At 39.9% G+C, this 17500-nt stretch overlaps 1 protein-coding gene across 1 annotated transcript in view; it reads right to left on the bottom strand.

Moving 5' to 3' along the window:
* Window positions 1-17500, bottom strand: part of TMTC1 (transmembrane O-mannosyltransferase targeting cadherins 1) — a 313576-nt gene that overhangs the window by 108335 nt on the left and 187741 nt on the right. Inside the window, exon 9 of the mRNA XM_068971048.1 lies at window positions 605-726. Within this exon, the coding sequence (XP_068827149.1) occupies window positions 605-726 (122 nt within the window). The remainder of the gene's footprint in view (window positions 1-604; window positions 727-17500) is intronic.

Genomic DNA, 17500 nt, shown 5'->3' with positions numbered 1-17500 from the left:
AAAAAAAATCATGTTCCGCTTAAGGTCACACAATAGATAAATGGCAGAACCATTTCAGGGACATTTTCAGGCTTCTGGAGAGAAACATGGCCTTGGAATGCTGACATTTGAATAAGACAAGAGAACGGACAAGCGTCACACTGTTCAAAAATTCAAAGCTAAGTGGCATTATGTAATCATACATGTCTGAACGCCCTTTATAACTTTTAACCAATGTTTTTCTCAAGGACAAGTTTCTTTGAAATTGTTTCTGTTTTTAAATTCAAGAACAAAGAAAGAGGGAGAAAGAAGATAGAAGTCAATTAAAATCATGCTACTTAACATAGTTAATAACTTAATGCAAATTAACAAATATTTCTAGAGAGTAATTATGTTTAATAAGTACAGATACTTGAACAAAGAAGTTACGGTAAAATGATTGCTGCTAAAATCCTGAATATACTCGGGTCAATATTCTTATCCAGCTTCCTCTGTGGCTGTTTTTAAAGCTGATGTAATAAACACCTGAGCTCCACAAGGATCTAACTGTGATATACACAAACAACAGTCTCTCTGGAGCCATCAGTGTTGGTCTCGTAAAGAGAAAACCAGAAACAGTAATTACCTAGGCATGTATAGGACTCTCTCGGCCACCACGAAACCCACCCTGAAGAAGAGGTTGCTGGCTGGGATGAACGGGAAAACCAGGAACAACAAGCCCACCAAAACTTCCCTGTGCTCCAGTCTCTGAAACACACAACAGTGGAGGACAAATTAATCTGGGTTTAATTCCACTTCAGTTAGCATTTAACCATCAAGTTCTTACTCAAGGAATGAATAAACTAGACCAATGTGGACCTTTTGATCAGTGTACTGATTCATCAGAGAAAGCCTTCAGGCTAAAACCTCTGGCTCATGGAAATATTCGCATGTTTGCCTGACACAAATTTGCCACCCAGAACATCTGCTATTTGCATAACATAATCAGTGACCATTACTCCTTGTTCTGGGCTGGCCCTACAGCAACACTACTTGGTCTGGTTTCTTTCAGAGTCCTTGTGCCCCCAGGCAACTCATTCCAGGGAGCACAGCAGCTGGGTAGGATAAAGCTCACTAAGGCATCATGGAGAATTATTGTCCTCTCAAAATAGAACACATTAAAAACAAATGAATAAACAAAGAAAAAAACCCACAAAGAGCCCACCAGAGGAGGCAAATCTTAGCACGAAGGAAATGAAATGCAAATGGTGAAATAAGGGGCACCAGAGAGGGAGATCACTTGAGCTGAGGTGTTTTTAGCATCTTTCAAAGTAAGCCACTAAGCATTTACTTGCTTGATTCCATCAAATTACTTGATTCCATGAAATTTTTTGGAGTAAAAATTCATTACAATAATTCATTAAACTGATAGAATACCTTTCTCTTATATTGTATATAAAAAATTTGTAAAGATTTTTGTCACAACTAACAAAAATGTTTTATTTATTATCAATATTATGTTGTAATGGGCACTGTAAAAGATAGTGTGAATTTCCAAATGGACACATTTGAAGGAAAATCCATTTAAAACAAATCTATATGTATTGGATGATATTAAAAAAAAATAATTGAAGAGGAAAACCAAATGGAACTTTCCATATTACTGTTTTAAACTGTTTCTTGTAAACATTTTAAATAGCCTAACACTTTAAATATTTGCAAAACACTAAACAAAACATTTCAAAAACATAAATAAGACTCCCTAACACAAACTACTAATATTTTAAGTAGACAAAGTAAAAGATTTTAAGCATCTTGAGACATTTGATACTTGGACTTTATTAAAATCTTTGTTTTGCTGACTATAATACATTGAATAATAAAATTTCTGAGAGTAATTCCATGTAAGCAAATGCGATTTGGACTATTTCCCTTGAACAATTAATGGTTCTGTAAGTCATTACCTCATTTTTTTTTTTTTTTTTACCTAAAGTAACCATACCCTTTAGAATTAAAAGATGAAAGAAAAAGAAGAAAAAAAATTTGCATAACAAGCTTTCAACTCAAATGGATGCAATGTTATATATTCTATGGTGCATTTAAATTAAAGGGAAAACACAGGTAAGAAGTGGCAAGTTCATTATATTTAAAAGCTGAAAACTCTCTTTGTAATTTATATTATTCTTTCAGTTTACAAAGTATATTTCAGTGCAAGAACTTAAAGTTTATATAAGGAACAAACACCCTAAGAATCCTATAATATGATGGTGAGATATGGAATATTTCTTTCATATTGACATCAGTGATTCTGGCCCTCCAAATGTGAATCCCTGACCCTAAGGTCACTCAGGAAGGAGGAAAATACCTGTCGATCCGGCAGCCATGAGGCTGCAGCCACTCTACAATGAGCTCTGGGGAACTCAGGATGTGAAAAACACAGAATACTGGACCCAGATAGCTGAGATGCACATGGAAGGAATGATTTCAAAGAGCCCAGACTCTTCCCTTGGATAGAAAAGCACTAAATTCCTTAACCTGGGCTATCTGGTTTTGTTTAATTCATAAAATACTTTTGATGCTCAGACTACTTGTCCTTTATTGCCAACTTCTATATAACCAACTTCCCCTCACTTCCCTTTCCAACCCACCCCCTGCCCCAACCCACTCCCCCCCAACCCACTCCCCCTGCTTCAACAGAGCAATTCTCTCAGGGTTACATAAGACACTGTCTCCTGTGCTTAAAGTCCTAAAAATTCCCACCAACTAAAACGTAACTCTCAACTTTTAGGTTGTGACTATTTTTTTAAGTTGACAAAGGCAAGTATTTCTGGACAAAGTTGAAAATAAACCCCAGAGAATGAGTGTCTTGCCCAAGTGTTCCTTATGAATGTTGAGTCTATGTGATGTTCTCTCTCTCTGTTTTCTTTCTTTGGACTATTCAAAAACTGAAATACTTTTACAAAAGCATTAGTGTGTCTTCCTAAACAGATTTGTAAAGAGAATGTAAAATCCCCTATTAATTAATCCTAAGAATGAAGACAAGGGGAGGGACTGATGGAATTCTGACCAGGTCATGATATATCCACGTCCCTGGATCGTGTTTTACCCTATGAGATGCCTCCCCACCTCATCGCAGTTATTGGTGAGCATCCCTCATAGCTCTGAAAAAGGCATTGTGGCCACAGTGAGGTGCATTCCAGGCATAAGATACAGAAAGTACAAAGCAGGGAATAACCCTGTGCATGTTAGCAGGTGATGAATTATAAGGGTTTGGTATTCCCTGAGTGGAGCTGATTTTTACCTACAGGTAACTAGGAACAAGTTAAGGGTCCCACACACATAGAAGGGAAAGCAAGTCAGTGTCCCAAAGCGGATGTCCAGATTTAAGTTGGGGCCCTGCCATCATTAGTCACCTTGAGCAGGCAAGTAATTAGCCCTTCCTCACCTCAGCTATAAAACGGCATAACTGCAGTTCATGGTTTAGTGGGGTTGGTTGGATCAGCACAAAGATTTCTTGGTCAGTTAAGGTCCATGTCATTGGAGTTGTGAGTTTAGAGGCCACCACTCCACAGAATGTGCAACCAGAAGGGCTGTCTTATGTGGTATTTTCTTTATTTTCAAAACATTCAACTTAAGACAGTGGCACAGTGCCCAAACTCAGTGAAGTTCCACTGTTTATCTCAAGAGAAATAATATTTATGAAAAGAGTTCTTGACTCTCAAATCAAACTGATGATAATCTTCTCTCCTCCCCATTCAGACAAGAGAGATAGAACATATTCAAGAATATACTAAATATTGATATAAACTATAAGTTGATTGGCCAATCAGAATGTTGTAAAATTAGGGAAAAATATGTCATGGATGTGGCTGAACTTCCTAGAATGAGAAAGACTGGAAGGGAATCCAATTTTGTATCTTGTTGGATCACAGACGTGACAGAGTTGGCTAAATAATTTGTGGCTTATCTCAACCTAATAGGTTCAGATGAAATGCAAACAAAATATGAGTAGGGGAAAAATGTGTTTCATTTTCCAAAGTGCACAAAGTGCATTCATTTCTGGGAAAGAGGCCACTGGAAATTTATTCCAAATACACTAGGGAGTAAAATGACAGAAGAATTAAAACAGCTAGTAATATAGCCATTAAAAATACATTACTTGTCTGATTAACTGTGCAACTTTTGACAAATTAATTTACTTCTCTGATCAGTTAAACAAAAGAAAGTTTACCAATACCTACTGTATCTGTAGGAAAAATGTGTGATAGATTCACTGTGGTGGGTGTTAGGCTTGATTTTCTTCTGGCTCGAGAGGAGACAGAAGAGCATTTCTCTGAGCTGTAAAGAAATGAAAATCTCTTAACACACCTGTCAGGGTGCCCAGAGAATCACTTGGCCACCATTGCACAGCCATGTATCTGTGGCAGTCACTAATGGAAAAGCAGTGATCTCCTCAGAAACATAGATTACCTCAGAGAAGCCCCAGCTCCAAAATCTGAGCCTAGCCTAGTGGCTTCTGGTTTATCCCATTCCCTTCCTACTGTTTCCTTTTCAAGGAACAAATCACAGATGAGGAAACATACACAAGCACACACACACACACACACACACAGCAAATCACAGATGAGGAAACATACACAAGCACACACACACACACACACACACACACAGATGCAAATGCACGTGGCCAGCATTGTGCGAACGAGTGGTCATGAGAAGACAGCTCCACTCTCATTCAACCCACACAACCTCCACCATGGTCTGCTCCCTCCCAGAGCAGCAGAGAACAGGCGTCGTTACAGTAATTATCACCGCCATCCCTATTATCATATTTTCTTTCACCTCTAAACAGGTTACAGAGAAATAAAACAGTGCATTCAGCATGTTCTGACAGTTCTACAAAGAGCACAGTTATATTTCAACCCTAAGGATGCATTTGGCAGTTCTAGGCTCTAGCTGTCTGCATCTAATTTATCAGTTTTCAGGGAAGCTGATGACCATAAAGCTCCCTCTTCAGCCCTGGGAGTAAGGTATATCCGAGCTGACAACTGACAGAGCTATACATGAGGCCCTCTTTTCTCATCTGTTCTTGGGTCTACTTCCTCCGTTAGACAATGCCTTCCCTGATGGGAGTCACCATCCCACTTAAATTTATCCAGATACCTGAACAAACATAGTTGGCATTCACCAAATTGTTGCAATAAGAAAAGATTAGTGATAGAAGCTACACATACATCTCTGGGGTTCAATTTAGAGACTTCTCACTATGGAAACCTTGCATTTTTTTGCCATCCTCCGAAACACAGTATTTACAATGCTAATTTGGGTTGAGAAGTCCTCAGTCTTTGAATATCTAAACTGTCTTATGATTGTCTGCCAGAGTTGACCAACAGCATTTTTAATCAGGTACTTTTTAATCAGGATGCACGCATGCAGAGGCACCCTTCCACGCCTCTCTCATTCCATTCATTGCTACTACTACCTGCTCTTGAAAGGTCATGGGACTTTCATGCTCAGGAAAAATGACATCTTCCACATGACTGAAATTAAATTTTAATTTTGTGAATATTTCAGTGTATTAAAATACTCAATAATCACTATTATATTATTATGGAAGTTCTTTTTAATTGAGGAAGACAAGTTATTTAATCAATTGAAATCTCCATTGCTTTATCTGACTGCACTTTACTGCTTCATCTCTTGTTCTGAATCCCCATCTCTTGTACCAACCTGGGGGCACTGGGCAGTGAGCTACGCTTATTTTCTTGTTAAGTGACCCTCAAATTTCCCCCCAGTAGCAGGCAACACATTTATGCCAGTTTAAAAAATTCTCTTCAATGTTCACAACAGTTCTGTGGAGATTAGCATTATTATCCCTGTTGTAATCTCAAATGCTGAAACCTTTGGGTCCCTCACAAATAACTGCAACTACAAATCAGCAAAAATGCATTGCATTATTTCTGTGAAAAATTTTCCTCACAGCTGCACAGGACTCCAGGTCTCCTGCAAGAGGAAACCTGGGCTCTCTCTCTGATGCTTGTGTACATTTTAATAATTTCTTGAAAACTCAGCTCCTTATATTACTGTCCAGAGGAAATGCATCAGTGAGTCTCCACTTGAGCAAATCAGAGGCTCTCAGGCTTATTTAAAACATCATGAGCTTTCAATCTACAGATGCCCTTCGATGCTTTCAAATGATGATAATACAGACTGCATGAAATGGGTGGAGAGCTGGCCTCAGAAGACTAACTGGGGACCAGCATGGGAAGGGGCAAGTCAGAAGTGGAAGGACAGAAAGAGCTGGATTGTCTGGGGCAATGGGATTCTGTCTGAGCTCTGTACGAATGTATGTTGAACTTCCTTCCTCCCCATGGGCTGCTCTCTTGCCTACTTGATCTTCACTCTTGTCTATATTTTCCTTTGAATTGGACAACCCCTCCCTCCTCCACCTTTTCATACTGTTCATGGGGTTCTCAAGGCAAGAATGCTGAAGTGGCTTGCCATTCCCTTTTCCAGGGGACCACATTTTGTCTGTTGAGAGTCCCTTGGGCAGCAAGGAAATCAAACCATTCAATACTAAAGGAAATCAACACTGACCATTCATCAAAAGACCTGATGCTGAAGCTGAAACTCCAATACTTTGGTCACCTGATGCGAAGAACTGACTCATTGGAAAAGACCCTGATGCTGGGGAAGACTGAGGGCAAGGAAAAGCGAGTGAGAGAGGGTGAGATGGTTGGATGGCATCACCGACTCAATGGACACAAGTTTGAGCAAACTTTGGGAGACAGTGAAGGACAGGGAAGCCTGGCATGCTGCCGTCCATGGAGTCACAAAGGGTCAGACACGACTTAGCAATTGAACAACAACAACTCCTCCACATCTGTCTGATAGTGGCTCAGTTTGCCTACCTCCAGGCATAGCTCCGGTCTAGGGATCCTCTCCAAGGTCATAGCTCTCACTTAGTGTTGGTGACAGTTCCTTCCTTTGACATTTCAGGCCATCTGGTATGTGTCCCTTGGCATGTTAGCTCCACTTTGCCCAAGGCACTGCAAAGACCTGCAAAGGTCTCTTCATAAACCCTTCAATCACTCCACTGGCTGTGCACTGTGTCTCCTGCCAGGGCTCTGACTAATAGATCACAGAGAAAGGGTGCAGAGATGGTAGCAGAGGTGTGGGTGCTGAAAAGTAGCCAGAACTCTGGCTTTCATGGGACAACTGGAGCCAGTTCCAGATCACTCCTGACTTGGTCCCATCCTTGCACTATTGTATCTTCCAGTATGTTTTAGCCCTTGAGTGAACCACCATTTTTTGAGGCCATTGAGATTATAGAAAAATTCTAATGTATAAAAACAGTGAAGACAAATGCCAATCTGGGAGAGCTTTATCTGGCAAATGATATTTAGACCAATCTCTCAATAGTGGGAGAAGAGAAAGTTTTGAATTTTTACTGCTATTGTTATATCAAATGCAACAGTCCACTTCTTAAAGATTCAAACAAGATCTAGAATCTGATCAACATATCAGTAATGGAGGAATTGAGAGGAATCTTGGGACAGTCTTAAAGACAAAGAGAATAAGAAAATTTGAAAGCTTATTCTCAGAGCTTCAGTTATAGCTGCCAAACTCCTTGGTGATTTTACAGTTAATGGGGACCCTAAGTTAGACCACAGTGACATGCTCAAGAGGCTGAAGGACAGTCTGCCTGTGACATGAACACAATTCATATCTCACACATCCGTGTGGAAAGGTACCACTTGCAATTTTTTCCTTCACTGGTCTGAAATCAACAGAATAAGCCAAGCTGGGGAAGAAAATAGCTCTGATTCAGGATCTCAATAACATAGCTGCCAACACACATTCTACACTTGGCTCGAGCTGGTGATATCACTTCCTCATTTTTATGTGCTCTAAAATTTACTCATAAATGCTCAGGGAAAAAAATTTTAAAAGGGGAAATGAATGAAGAAATTATATCTCCTTGGAGACAAAAGTAAATTTGTACACTGTCTTCTCTGAGCCAATTTAAACACTGCTTGTCCCATGCCAAGGTTTCTTCACTGAGGAGCTCTGCCAGTCACACTGATGAACGGAGAGTCGAAGGGAGATTAAAATCAGAGCATTCCTAAACCAACACTTCTGATTTCTGGTCTTGGGTTATGGACTTCATTTTTTTTTTTTTCAGTTTTTGTTTGATTTGCTTTTAATCAATCATCTGAATCTTCCTGCAAACACTAGTTCCTGGGATTGAAACTTCTTATCTCACAAGAGCACACAATTACGTTGTTTCAGAATCAAATCAGGTGGAAGACTGAAGCACTCAGATTGTTTTACTCAAGTGAGAATAAACTAATTCAAACTTTATTTGGAAATGTGCCTTACATTCTCTGTAAGTGTGTTTTAAATGTTCAAAGGCAAATAAAAGCAAACATCTTTTAAAAGGCACTTTAGAAGAAGCATGATTGGAAAACACCAGTCTAGTGCATGAAAACACCATTCATTTTCATAAACAAGCACTAGTAAGGAGTAAAGGGAATTAAGTAAGTTAGAAAAATATTGTTCAAGAAATCTTTTTCCTGATTCAAATGAAAATATCATAGGAATTCATGGAGACATGGGAGAAGAAAAGAATGAACTTTCTTCATCTCTATCTGTGGTTTTGAACAAAAATGGAAAAGTACTTACTATAAAGCTGTGCATTAAAAAAAAATTGTGAGGAAGACTAGAGAGATGAAAGGTAGGAGCAAGACAAGATCTCTTCTAAGATTGTGTTCAACATATAGATTATTATACATGTGCTATGGGAAAGGCTCATGCAGAAAGGCAAATAAAAGTCAGCTGGTGAACTGCAAATGGTAGAGGGTAAAGGAAAAGCAAGAAACTCTTAAGCAATACCATATGCCAGACATTTGACTTAGCCTGTCCCATTGATGTTTTGTGATATTATTACAAGATAGGTAATTATCCCCAGTTATATAGATGAGGAAATGGAAGCTCAGAGGGCTTAAAGACACATCTACACTGATCCACTTAGTGAAAATCAAGGGGTTCAAACTGAGGTTTGATTCAGCCCAAAGCCTGTTCTTTCCCCACAATCCCGTGGGCTTTGGGATCCAAAGACAAGGTCAAGGGAGTGTACATGGGGGAGATTTCAACACTTTTCTTCTTCCTAGGTTTGTAGCAGAAACACACAGAGAAGACAAGACCTAGCAATTTGGAGGTTACCTAGCAAGGTATTGCTAGGCTGATCCAGAAATCTCACCACTGAGGTCTGTGACAAAGGGCATCATTGAGCCCTGTTGCCACATAAACACTGACACACATTTCCAGCTTGCAGGGATGAAGAAGGATGTGTGGCATGAAATGTGTATTCCTTGTCAAGGATTCCATTTCAATAAACACTTTCAGGTGGCCTACCTACTCACCCCTACAACCTGCCTCTGGACGTATCTGTGCCCACAGCCACAAAAGGGGAAGATGCCATTCATTTGACAGCTCTTTAGTTACTGAATTGTAAGTCAAAATTATATTTAAGGTGGCTTGAGAAAAGAATAAGGATTATTTCTGACATAAGAAATCAAATACTACGATGAGATTGCTCTTCTTATTAAGGAGAATAAGAGTGCATTCATGTTCTAGTGACCGGAGAGAAACAGTGAATAAGTTGAGTGGAAAAAGACATTCTAAATGTTAAATCTATACATGCTCTGTAGCTTGTTGCTCTAAACTCCTTTTTAAATATTCACCTGTTTATCTATGAGGTTGATGTTGTTCAGTCACTCAATCATGTCCAACTATTTGTGACCCCACGGACTGCAGAATGCCAGGCTTCCCTGTCCTTCACCATCTCCCGGAGTTTGCTCAAACTCACATCCGCTGAATAGGTGATGCCATCCAACCATCCTGTTCTCTGTTGTCCCCTTCTCCTCCTGCCTTCATTCTTTCCCAGCATCAGCCTTTTTTATGGCCCGACTCTCACAACTGTATATGTCTACTGGAAAAACCATAACTTTGACTGTGATTTTGACTACAGACATTTGTTGGCAAAGTGATGTCTGCTTTTTAATATGCTGCCTAGGTTTATCTTAGCTTTCCTTCCAAAGAGCAAACATCCTTTAATTTCATAGCTGCAGTCACTGTCCACAGTGATTTTGGAGCCCAAGAAAATAAAATCACTCACTGTTTTCATTGTTTCCCCATCTATTTGCCATGAAGTGATGGAATTGGATGCCACGATCCCTGTAAATGCTTTATGAATGTTGAGTTTTAACCCAGCTTTTTCACTCTCCTCTTTCACCTTCATAAAGTGGCTCTTTAGGGTGGTGTCATTTGCATATCTGAGGTTATTGATATTTCTCCTGGCAGTCTTGATTCCAGCTTGTGCTTCATCTTGCCTGGCATTTCACATGATGTATTCTGCATATAAGTTAAATAAGCAGGGTGATACTATACAGCCTTGACATACTCCTTTTCCAATTTGGAACCAGTCTGTTGCTCCATGTCTGGTTCCAACTGTTGCTTCTTGATCTGCATACAGGTTCCTCAGGAGGCAGGTAAGGTGATTTGGTAACCCCATCTCTCTAAGAATTTTCCACAGTTTGTAGTGATCCATGCAGTCAAAGGTTTTAGCATAGTCGATGAAGCAGAAGTAGATGTTTTTCTGAATTTTTTTTTACTTTTTCTATGATTCAGTGGATGTTGGAAATTTGATCTCTGGTTTATCTGCCATTTCTAAATCGAGCTTGAACATCTGGAAGTTCACATATTGTTGAAGCTTAGCTTGAAGGATTTTGAGTATTACTTTGTTAGCATGTGAAATGAGTACAATTGTGAGGTAATTTGAACATTCTTTGGCATCACCCTTCTTTGGGATTGAAATGAAAACAGACCTACTCCAGTCCTGTGGCCACTGTGGGCTTTCCAAATTTGCCAGCATATGAGTGCAGCACTTTCACAGCATCATCATCTAGGATTTGAAATAGTTCAGTTGGAATTCCATCACTTCCACCTGCCTTATTCGTAGCCATGCTTCCTAAGACCCACTTGCCTTCACAATCCAAGATATCTGCCTCTAGATGAGTGATCACACCATTGTGGTTATTTGGGTCATTAAGAATATCTTTTTTGAATAGTTCTTCTATATTCTAAATACACTAAAGGTGTATTCTTGCCACCTTTTCTTAATATCTTCTGGTTCTGTTAGGTCCATACTGTTTCTGTCCTTTATTGTGCCCATCTTTGCATGAAATGTTCCCTTGGTATCTCTGATTTTCTTGAAGAGATTAGTCTTTCCCACTCTACTGTCTTCCACTATTTCTTTGCATTGATCACTTAGGAAGGCTTTCTTGTCTCTCCTTGCTATCCTTTGGAACTCTACATTCAGATGGGTATATCTTTCCTTTTCTCCTTTGCCTTTTGTTTCTCTTCTTTTCTCAGTTATTTGTAAGGCCTCCTCAGGCAACCATTTTGCCTTTTTGCATTCGTTCTTCTTGGGGCTGGTCTTGATCACTGCCTCCTGTACATTATCATGAACTTCCGTCCATAGTTCTTCAGGCACTCTGTCTATCAGATCTAATCCCTTGAATCTATTTGTCATTTCCACTATATAATCAAAAGGGATTTGATTTAGGTCATACTTGAATGGCCTAGTGGTTTTTTCCTGTAGGCGTGGCTAAGTTGCTTCCATCATGTCTGATTCTTTTGCTACCCTGTGGACTGTAGCCCACCAGGCTCCTCTGTCCATGGAATTCTCCAGGCAAGCATATTGGAATGGATTGCTGGGCTCTCCTCCAGGGCATCTTCCAACCCAGGGATCAAACCCACGTCTTTTGGGTCTCCTGCATTGGCAGGTGGGTTCTTTACTGCCAGCGCCACCTAGGTAGACACAATGGTTTTCCCTACTTTCTTCAACTGCGAGTCTGAATATTGCAATAAGGAGTTCATGATCTGAGCCACAGTCAACTCCAGGTCTTGTTTCTATTGACTCTATAGAGCTTCTCCATCTTCGGCTGCAAAGAATATAATCAATCTGGTTTTGATATTGACCATCTGGTGATGTCCATGTGTAGAGTCATCTCTTGTGTTGTTGGAGGAGGATGTTTGCTATGACCAGTGTGTTCTCTTGAGAAAACTCTGTTGGCCTTGGCCCTGCTTCATTTTGTACTCCAAGGCCAAACTTGCCTGTTACTCCAGGTATCTCTTGACTTCCTACTTTTGCATTCTAGTCCCCTATGATGAAAAGTACATCTCTTTTGGGTGTTAGTTCTAGAAGTTCTTGTAGGTCTTTGTAGAACCATTCAACTTCAGCTTCTTCAGCATTACTGGTTGGGGCGCAGACTTGGATTATTTGTGATATTGAATGGTTGGCCTTAGAAACAAACTGAGATCATTTTGTTGTTTTTTGAGATTGCACCCAAGTACTGCATTTCAGAATCTTTTATTGACTATGAGGGCTACCCCATTTCTTCTAAGGGATTCTTGCCCACAGTAGTAGATATAATGGTCATCTGAATTAAATTCACCCATTCTGGTCCATTGTAGTTCACTGATTCCTAAATGTCAGTGTTCACTCTTGCCATCGCCTGTTTGACCACTTTCAATTTACCTTTTGGACTTAACATTTCCAGGTTCCTACACAATATTGTTCTTTACAGTATTGGACTTTACCTTCACCACCAGACAAATCCACAGCTGGCCATCATTTCCACTTTGGCTCCGTCTGTTTATTTCCTTCTGGAGCTACTTCTCCACTCTTCTCCAGTAGCATAATGGGCACCTACCAACCTGGGGAGTTCATCTTTCTGTGTCATATCTTTTTGCTTTTTCATAGTATTCACGGGGTTCTCAAGGTAAGAATGCTGACATGGTTTGCCATTCCACTTCTCCAGTGGAACTCCAGTGGAATTCTTGTCAGAATTCTCCACCATGAGCCATCTGTGTTGGGTTACCCTGCAAGGCATGGCTCACAGTTTCACTGAGTCAGACAAGGCTGTGATCCATGTGATCAGTTTGGTTAGTATTCTGTGATTGCAGTTTTCATTTTGTCTGCCCTCTGATGGATGAGGCTAAGAGGCTTGTGAAAGCTTCCTGAAGGGAGGGACTGGCTTTACGGAAAACTAGGTCTTGTTGTGGTGAGCAAGACCATGCTCAGTTAATCTTTAATTCAATTTTCTGCTGGTTGATGGGGCTGTGTTGTTTGGCTTGAGTTCAAATCTATGAACTATTTTATGTATAAATCTTGCAAGAATGTAATACTGTCATAGCCACTTATTTTTTGCATTTTTTAACTTTTAACTTTTTTTAATTTATTTTTTAACTGAAATATAATTGTTGGTCAATATTATATAAGTTCATGCCAATGCTTGTGCTCAGTCACTAAGTTCTGTCTGTCTTTGGACTGTAGCCCAAGAGGCTCCTCTGTCCGTGGAATTCTCCAGTCAAGAATGTTAGAGTGGGTTGCCATTCCTTTCCCTATGGGATCTTCCCAACCCAGGGATCAAGCCCATACTGCTGAGACACCTGGGAAACCCATTACAAAAGTTACAGCTGTATAATATAGTGATTCATAATTTTTACAGTTTATACTCCATTTATAGTTACAAAATATTGATTATATTCCCTGTGTTGTACAATATAGCCTTGTAGCTTATTTTATACATAATAGTTTGTACATTCTAACTCCCTTTCCCAGTGTTTCCCCTCCCTTCTTCTTCTCCCCATTGGTAAACACTAGTTTGTTGAATTTTTAGATTCCACATAAAGTGGTATCATCTGGTATTTCTCTTTCTCTGATAACCACTTACTCTTGTAACACCTGTGATATTCATATTTATATCAGATATTTGCTCAGGAGGGTAGATTTGGAAAATCAAAAGAGTAGTGTTGCCCTAAGAGCTATATGTTCATATGTGTTGAGACTAAAGCTATTTGGGTGGACTCAGAAGAAAGGAGCAGCTGGAAGGAGGCACCAAGAATGCCCAGCACACCTCTGGCTTCAGGGGAGGCCCTGTCCAGAGGAGGGTGAGTGGTGTACCGTACATGGGCCCTGTGGGTCCAAGAAGAGAAAACTGTCAGCAGAGGCTCACTTGTGCCTGGAGCTTGTCCAGGGTAGAAAGGGGAAAAGGCCACCACTTAGGGGTCCGGGTCTTCCATCATGCTCCCTGCATCCAGCTCTGGCTAGTGAAACAAAAATGTCTCAGGTAATGCTACTGAATTCTCTGTGGAGAACAGTAACAGTAAGTGACTTTAGGTAGGAGAGAGGCAGAAACAATTAACAATTTTTTTCCCTCTTTAAGAATTCAGTTAAGAACCAGGGTGGATTTAACCTTGCAAGTGAAGTCATGCATGAATTCAGTTTTGATGACAAGGAAATGGAGGCAGAGGATAAATTAGATGCATTTTATAAATAACTTTGTTCCTATGGCAATATACATGCCTGGCAGAAGTGGTCTTCTACCTATGACTACTGTTTAAACATTTCTAAGATGTCCCTCTGCCAAAACTTTTCAAAGCAGGATGCTATAGACTTATTTTCTGTTAAGAAACAGACACAATTGTTACTTTTTTCACACTGTGAGTCACACTCACTCAGAGGTATGATTAATCTTCCCACTTTGGATTGTCACACAGAGGACAGTCCCTCCCTTCTGTAATCTAAAATGAACGAGGAGAAGGAACCACAAAAACCCCACATAGTTCCACACAGTAATGATGCAAAAGTTTTAGGGCAGCATTCCTTAAAGACAATAATAATTCATCATATTTTATCAAACAAATTGCAGTTTGGCTTACTTCAAGGTTACAAATGTGAAAGTAATAAGAAAGTTAGTGGCTTCTCTCAATAGCTAAAAAAAAAAAGTGAATTTTAACTTGTCCAGTTGAGCTTCTGAAGTAACTGCTATTAATAATGGATATGATTCCTACTATCCATCAATGTACTCCTCCAAAATCAAAGAATCTTCTATATTCAAAATATGTTGGATCTCTTTAATAAGACCCACTTTCCTGCTTCTGAAACATACAGTAATAAAAGCGTGATCAATCACTTTGCTTTATCAGAAATTGTTAAAGCTCTCTCTCTCTCTCTCTCTCTTTTTTTTAACAAGTAACTGACATGATTAAACAATGTTCTTCCTTTACCTTGAACTGTGCATCTGAACAGCCCATCTACCACAGCCTAAAAGGGCAAATTTAATGGATTAATGAATGCAACAAAGGATGGAAACAGAGGCCCGAGGTTTTAATATAGTATCAAGTACTTGTAATTTTCTAAGTTCAGACATTTCAACACCTATTATCATTGCTTCAATAAGGCCTCCTTTCTGCTAAACCGCAACAGCATGAATCTCTAAAGTGCAGATAAGAGAGAAGCAGCATAGGACCTGTATGAATCTTGACATGAAAGTGAGAATTCCACCCCCTAATCACTGACTGAGAGTCAGTTTCTCCTTGGGAAATTTTTACAGGATAAAAGAAGAAATCTTTCAGGTGGCCAAACAAAGGGTAAAAGTGTTTTAACCCCAAGTGAAGACACTGACAGAGCGAGTACCTCTGCAACAGGCAGAAAACTAGAGTTCGCTGGCCCGAGTCACCCACATCAGAAGGAACGGCGGTGCCCTGGAAGGAGAGAATGTTCAATGCAATGCCAGAGAGGCTGACGTTAATAATGTTGTTCCCAGTTAACCACTTTTTAACAGCAAATGCCAGGGGACAGGGCACAAACTGACTAGGCCAATTTGGCCATTGAAAGTTGCCAGGCCCTTCTGTAAATACTCTGGCCTCTGGCAATAGGAGCCACACAGGACACAAAAATGAACACAAGTTTTACATGAAATTCTGCCAAAAGTGCAACCATTTATCATCAAACAGTCACACACTGGCTTTTCATGAAGCTCCAGGAAGTCTTTTTTCTGTCCTCCAGTCTTTCTACAAGAACGACAATGAAAGGAGCTTTGTTCTTGGGAAGAACTGCTCCCTTTTCACTCCAGTAAGGTACACAGTCTTCTGTCAAGCACCTTCTTTTAAAAACAACAGCACAGAGTGAAGTAAGAGAAAGAGAAAAATAAACACTGCATCTTAACACATATATACATGGAACCTAGTAAGATGGTACTGATAAACCTATTTGCAGGGCAGCAATAAAGACCCAGACATACAGAACAAACTTGTACTCACAGAAGGGGAAGAAGAGGGTGGGATGAATGGAGAGAGGAGCATGGAAACATACACTATCATATATAAAATTGGATAGCCAGTGGGAATTTGCTGTATGACTCAAGGAGCTCAAATCCAGTGCTCTGTTGGGATGGGGTGGGAGATGGAAGAGAGGGTCAAGAGGGAGAGGTATATGTATACCTATGGTTGATTCATATTGACGAATGGCAGAAACTAACTTAGCAATATTGCTAAGCAATTATCCTTCAATTAAATAACTAAAAAAACAAAAACAAAACAACAGTGAAGCAAATAAAGATACATTTTTAAAAACTGCTCCAGTTACAAGAAGCACATGTGCAGAAATACATGCCACATTACTCTGGTCTCCCCTGAGAAACTGTGCTTGACGTGATACTCACTTCCCCAAACAGTGGCATCTGATGGATGGCCATGCAGTGTCCACATCTCATCATGACCCTTAGAAATGATAGTCACTGCCACAAATCTAACTACAACCTCAATCTGATGAAAATCAAGGCTCCAGGAATCTGTTTGAAGGCCTTACCTCTCCTTTGCTGTTGACTTTTAGAAACTATACCTCTAAAAGGAAGGGTCTCAAAGGAATCCTTTCACAGATGGTATTGCTAAAGGGAATGTAATACAAAAATGGTTTTGTTGATGCTGTGGTGGTGGCTATTGTTTTTGACAGTACAAATATGGCAGCAAGAAAGTGTTCAAACACTGCCCAAGAAAGGACTCTCAAAATTCACTTAGCCACCCACCCTGATATCTCCAAGTCAATATTTCCCAAAACATGCCCCCAGAGCACTGATCCTGCAGGAAAGCCCTAAAAAAGGCTCCAAACTCAAATAAATTTAAGAAATGCCACTTACTACACATATCCCATTTAGAAACTCAAAATGCTGCTTATAACATGGTAAAGGGGTTTATAAAGTCCCTCAGTAGAGAAAAATATGTTTAACTTCTCTAAACTAAGTGTTTCTGAAATGCAGAATCTTTACTTAATGACCTGTATGATGATAGAAAATATTTTGAGAAATGCAAGTAAAAATTGCTCAAGCAGAATGAAGTTAAAAAGAAACGCTTCCATATTAGGAGTTTCTGTGTGTGCGTGTGTGTGTGTGTGAGCTTAGGGACCTCATGTACCTACAGCCTGCCAGGCTCCTCTGGCCATGGGATTTCCCAGGCAAGAGTACTGGAGTGGGTTACCATTTCCTTTGCCAGGGGATCTTCCTGACTCAGGGATCGAGCTCGCATCTCCTGCATTGCAGGCAGATTCTGTACCACCTGTAACCTGTCCCCCAGATCATCACACCAAGTTTCTGCCAAACAGAAATCTTCCCTACATCTCTTCTAGAGCCTTCAC

The sequence above is a fragment of the Capricornis sumatraensis genome, chromosome 4, assembly GCF_032405125.1.
Source record: "Capricornis sumatraensis isolate serow.1 chromosome 4, serow.2, whole genome shotgun sequence".
NCBI lineage: Eukaryota > Metazoa > Chordata > Mammalia > Artiodactyla > Bovidae > Capricornis > Capricornis sumatraensis.
This window is presented reverse-complemented; position numbering and strand designations above follow the sequence as displayed.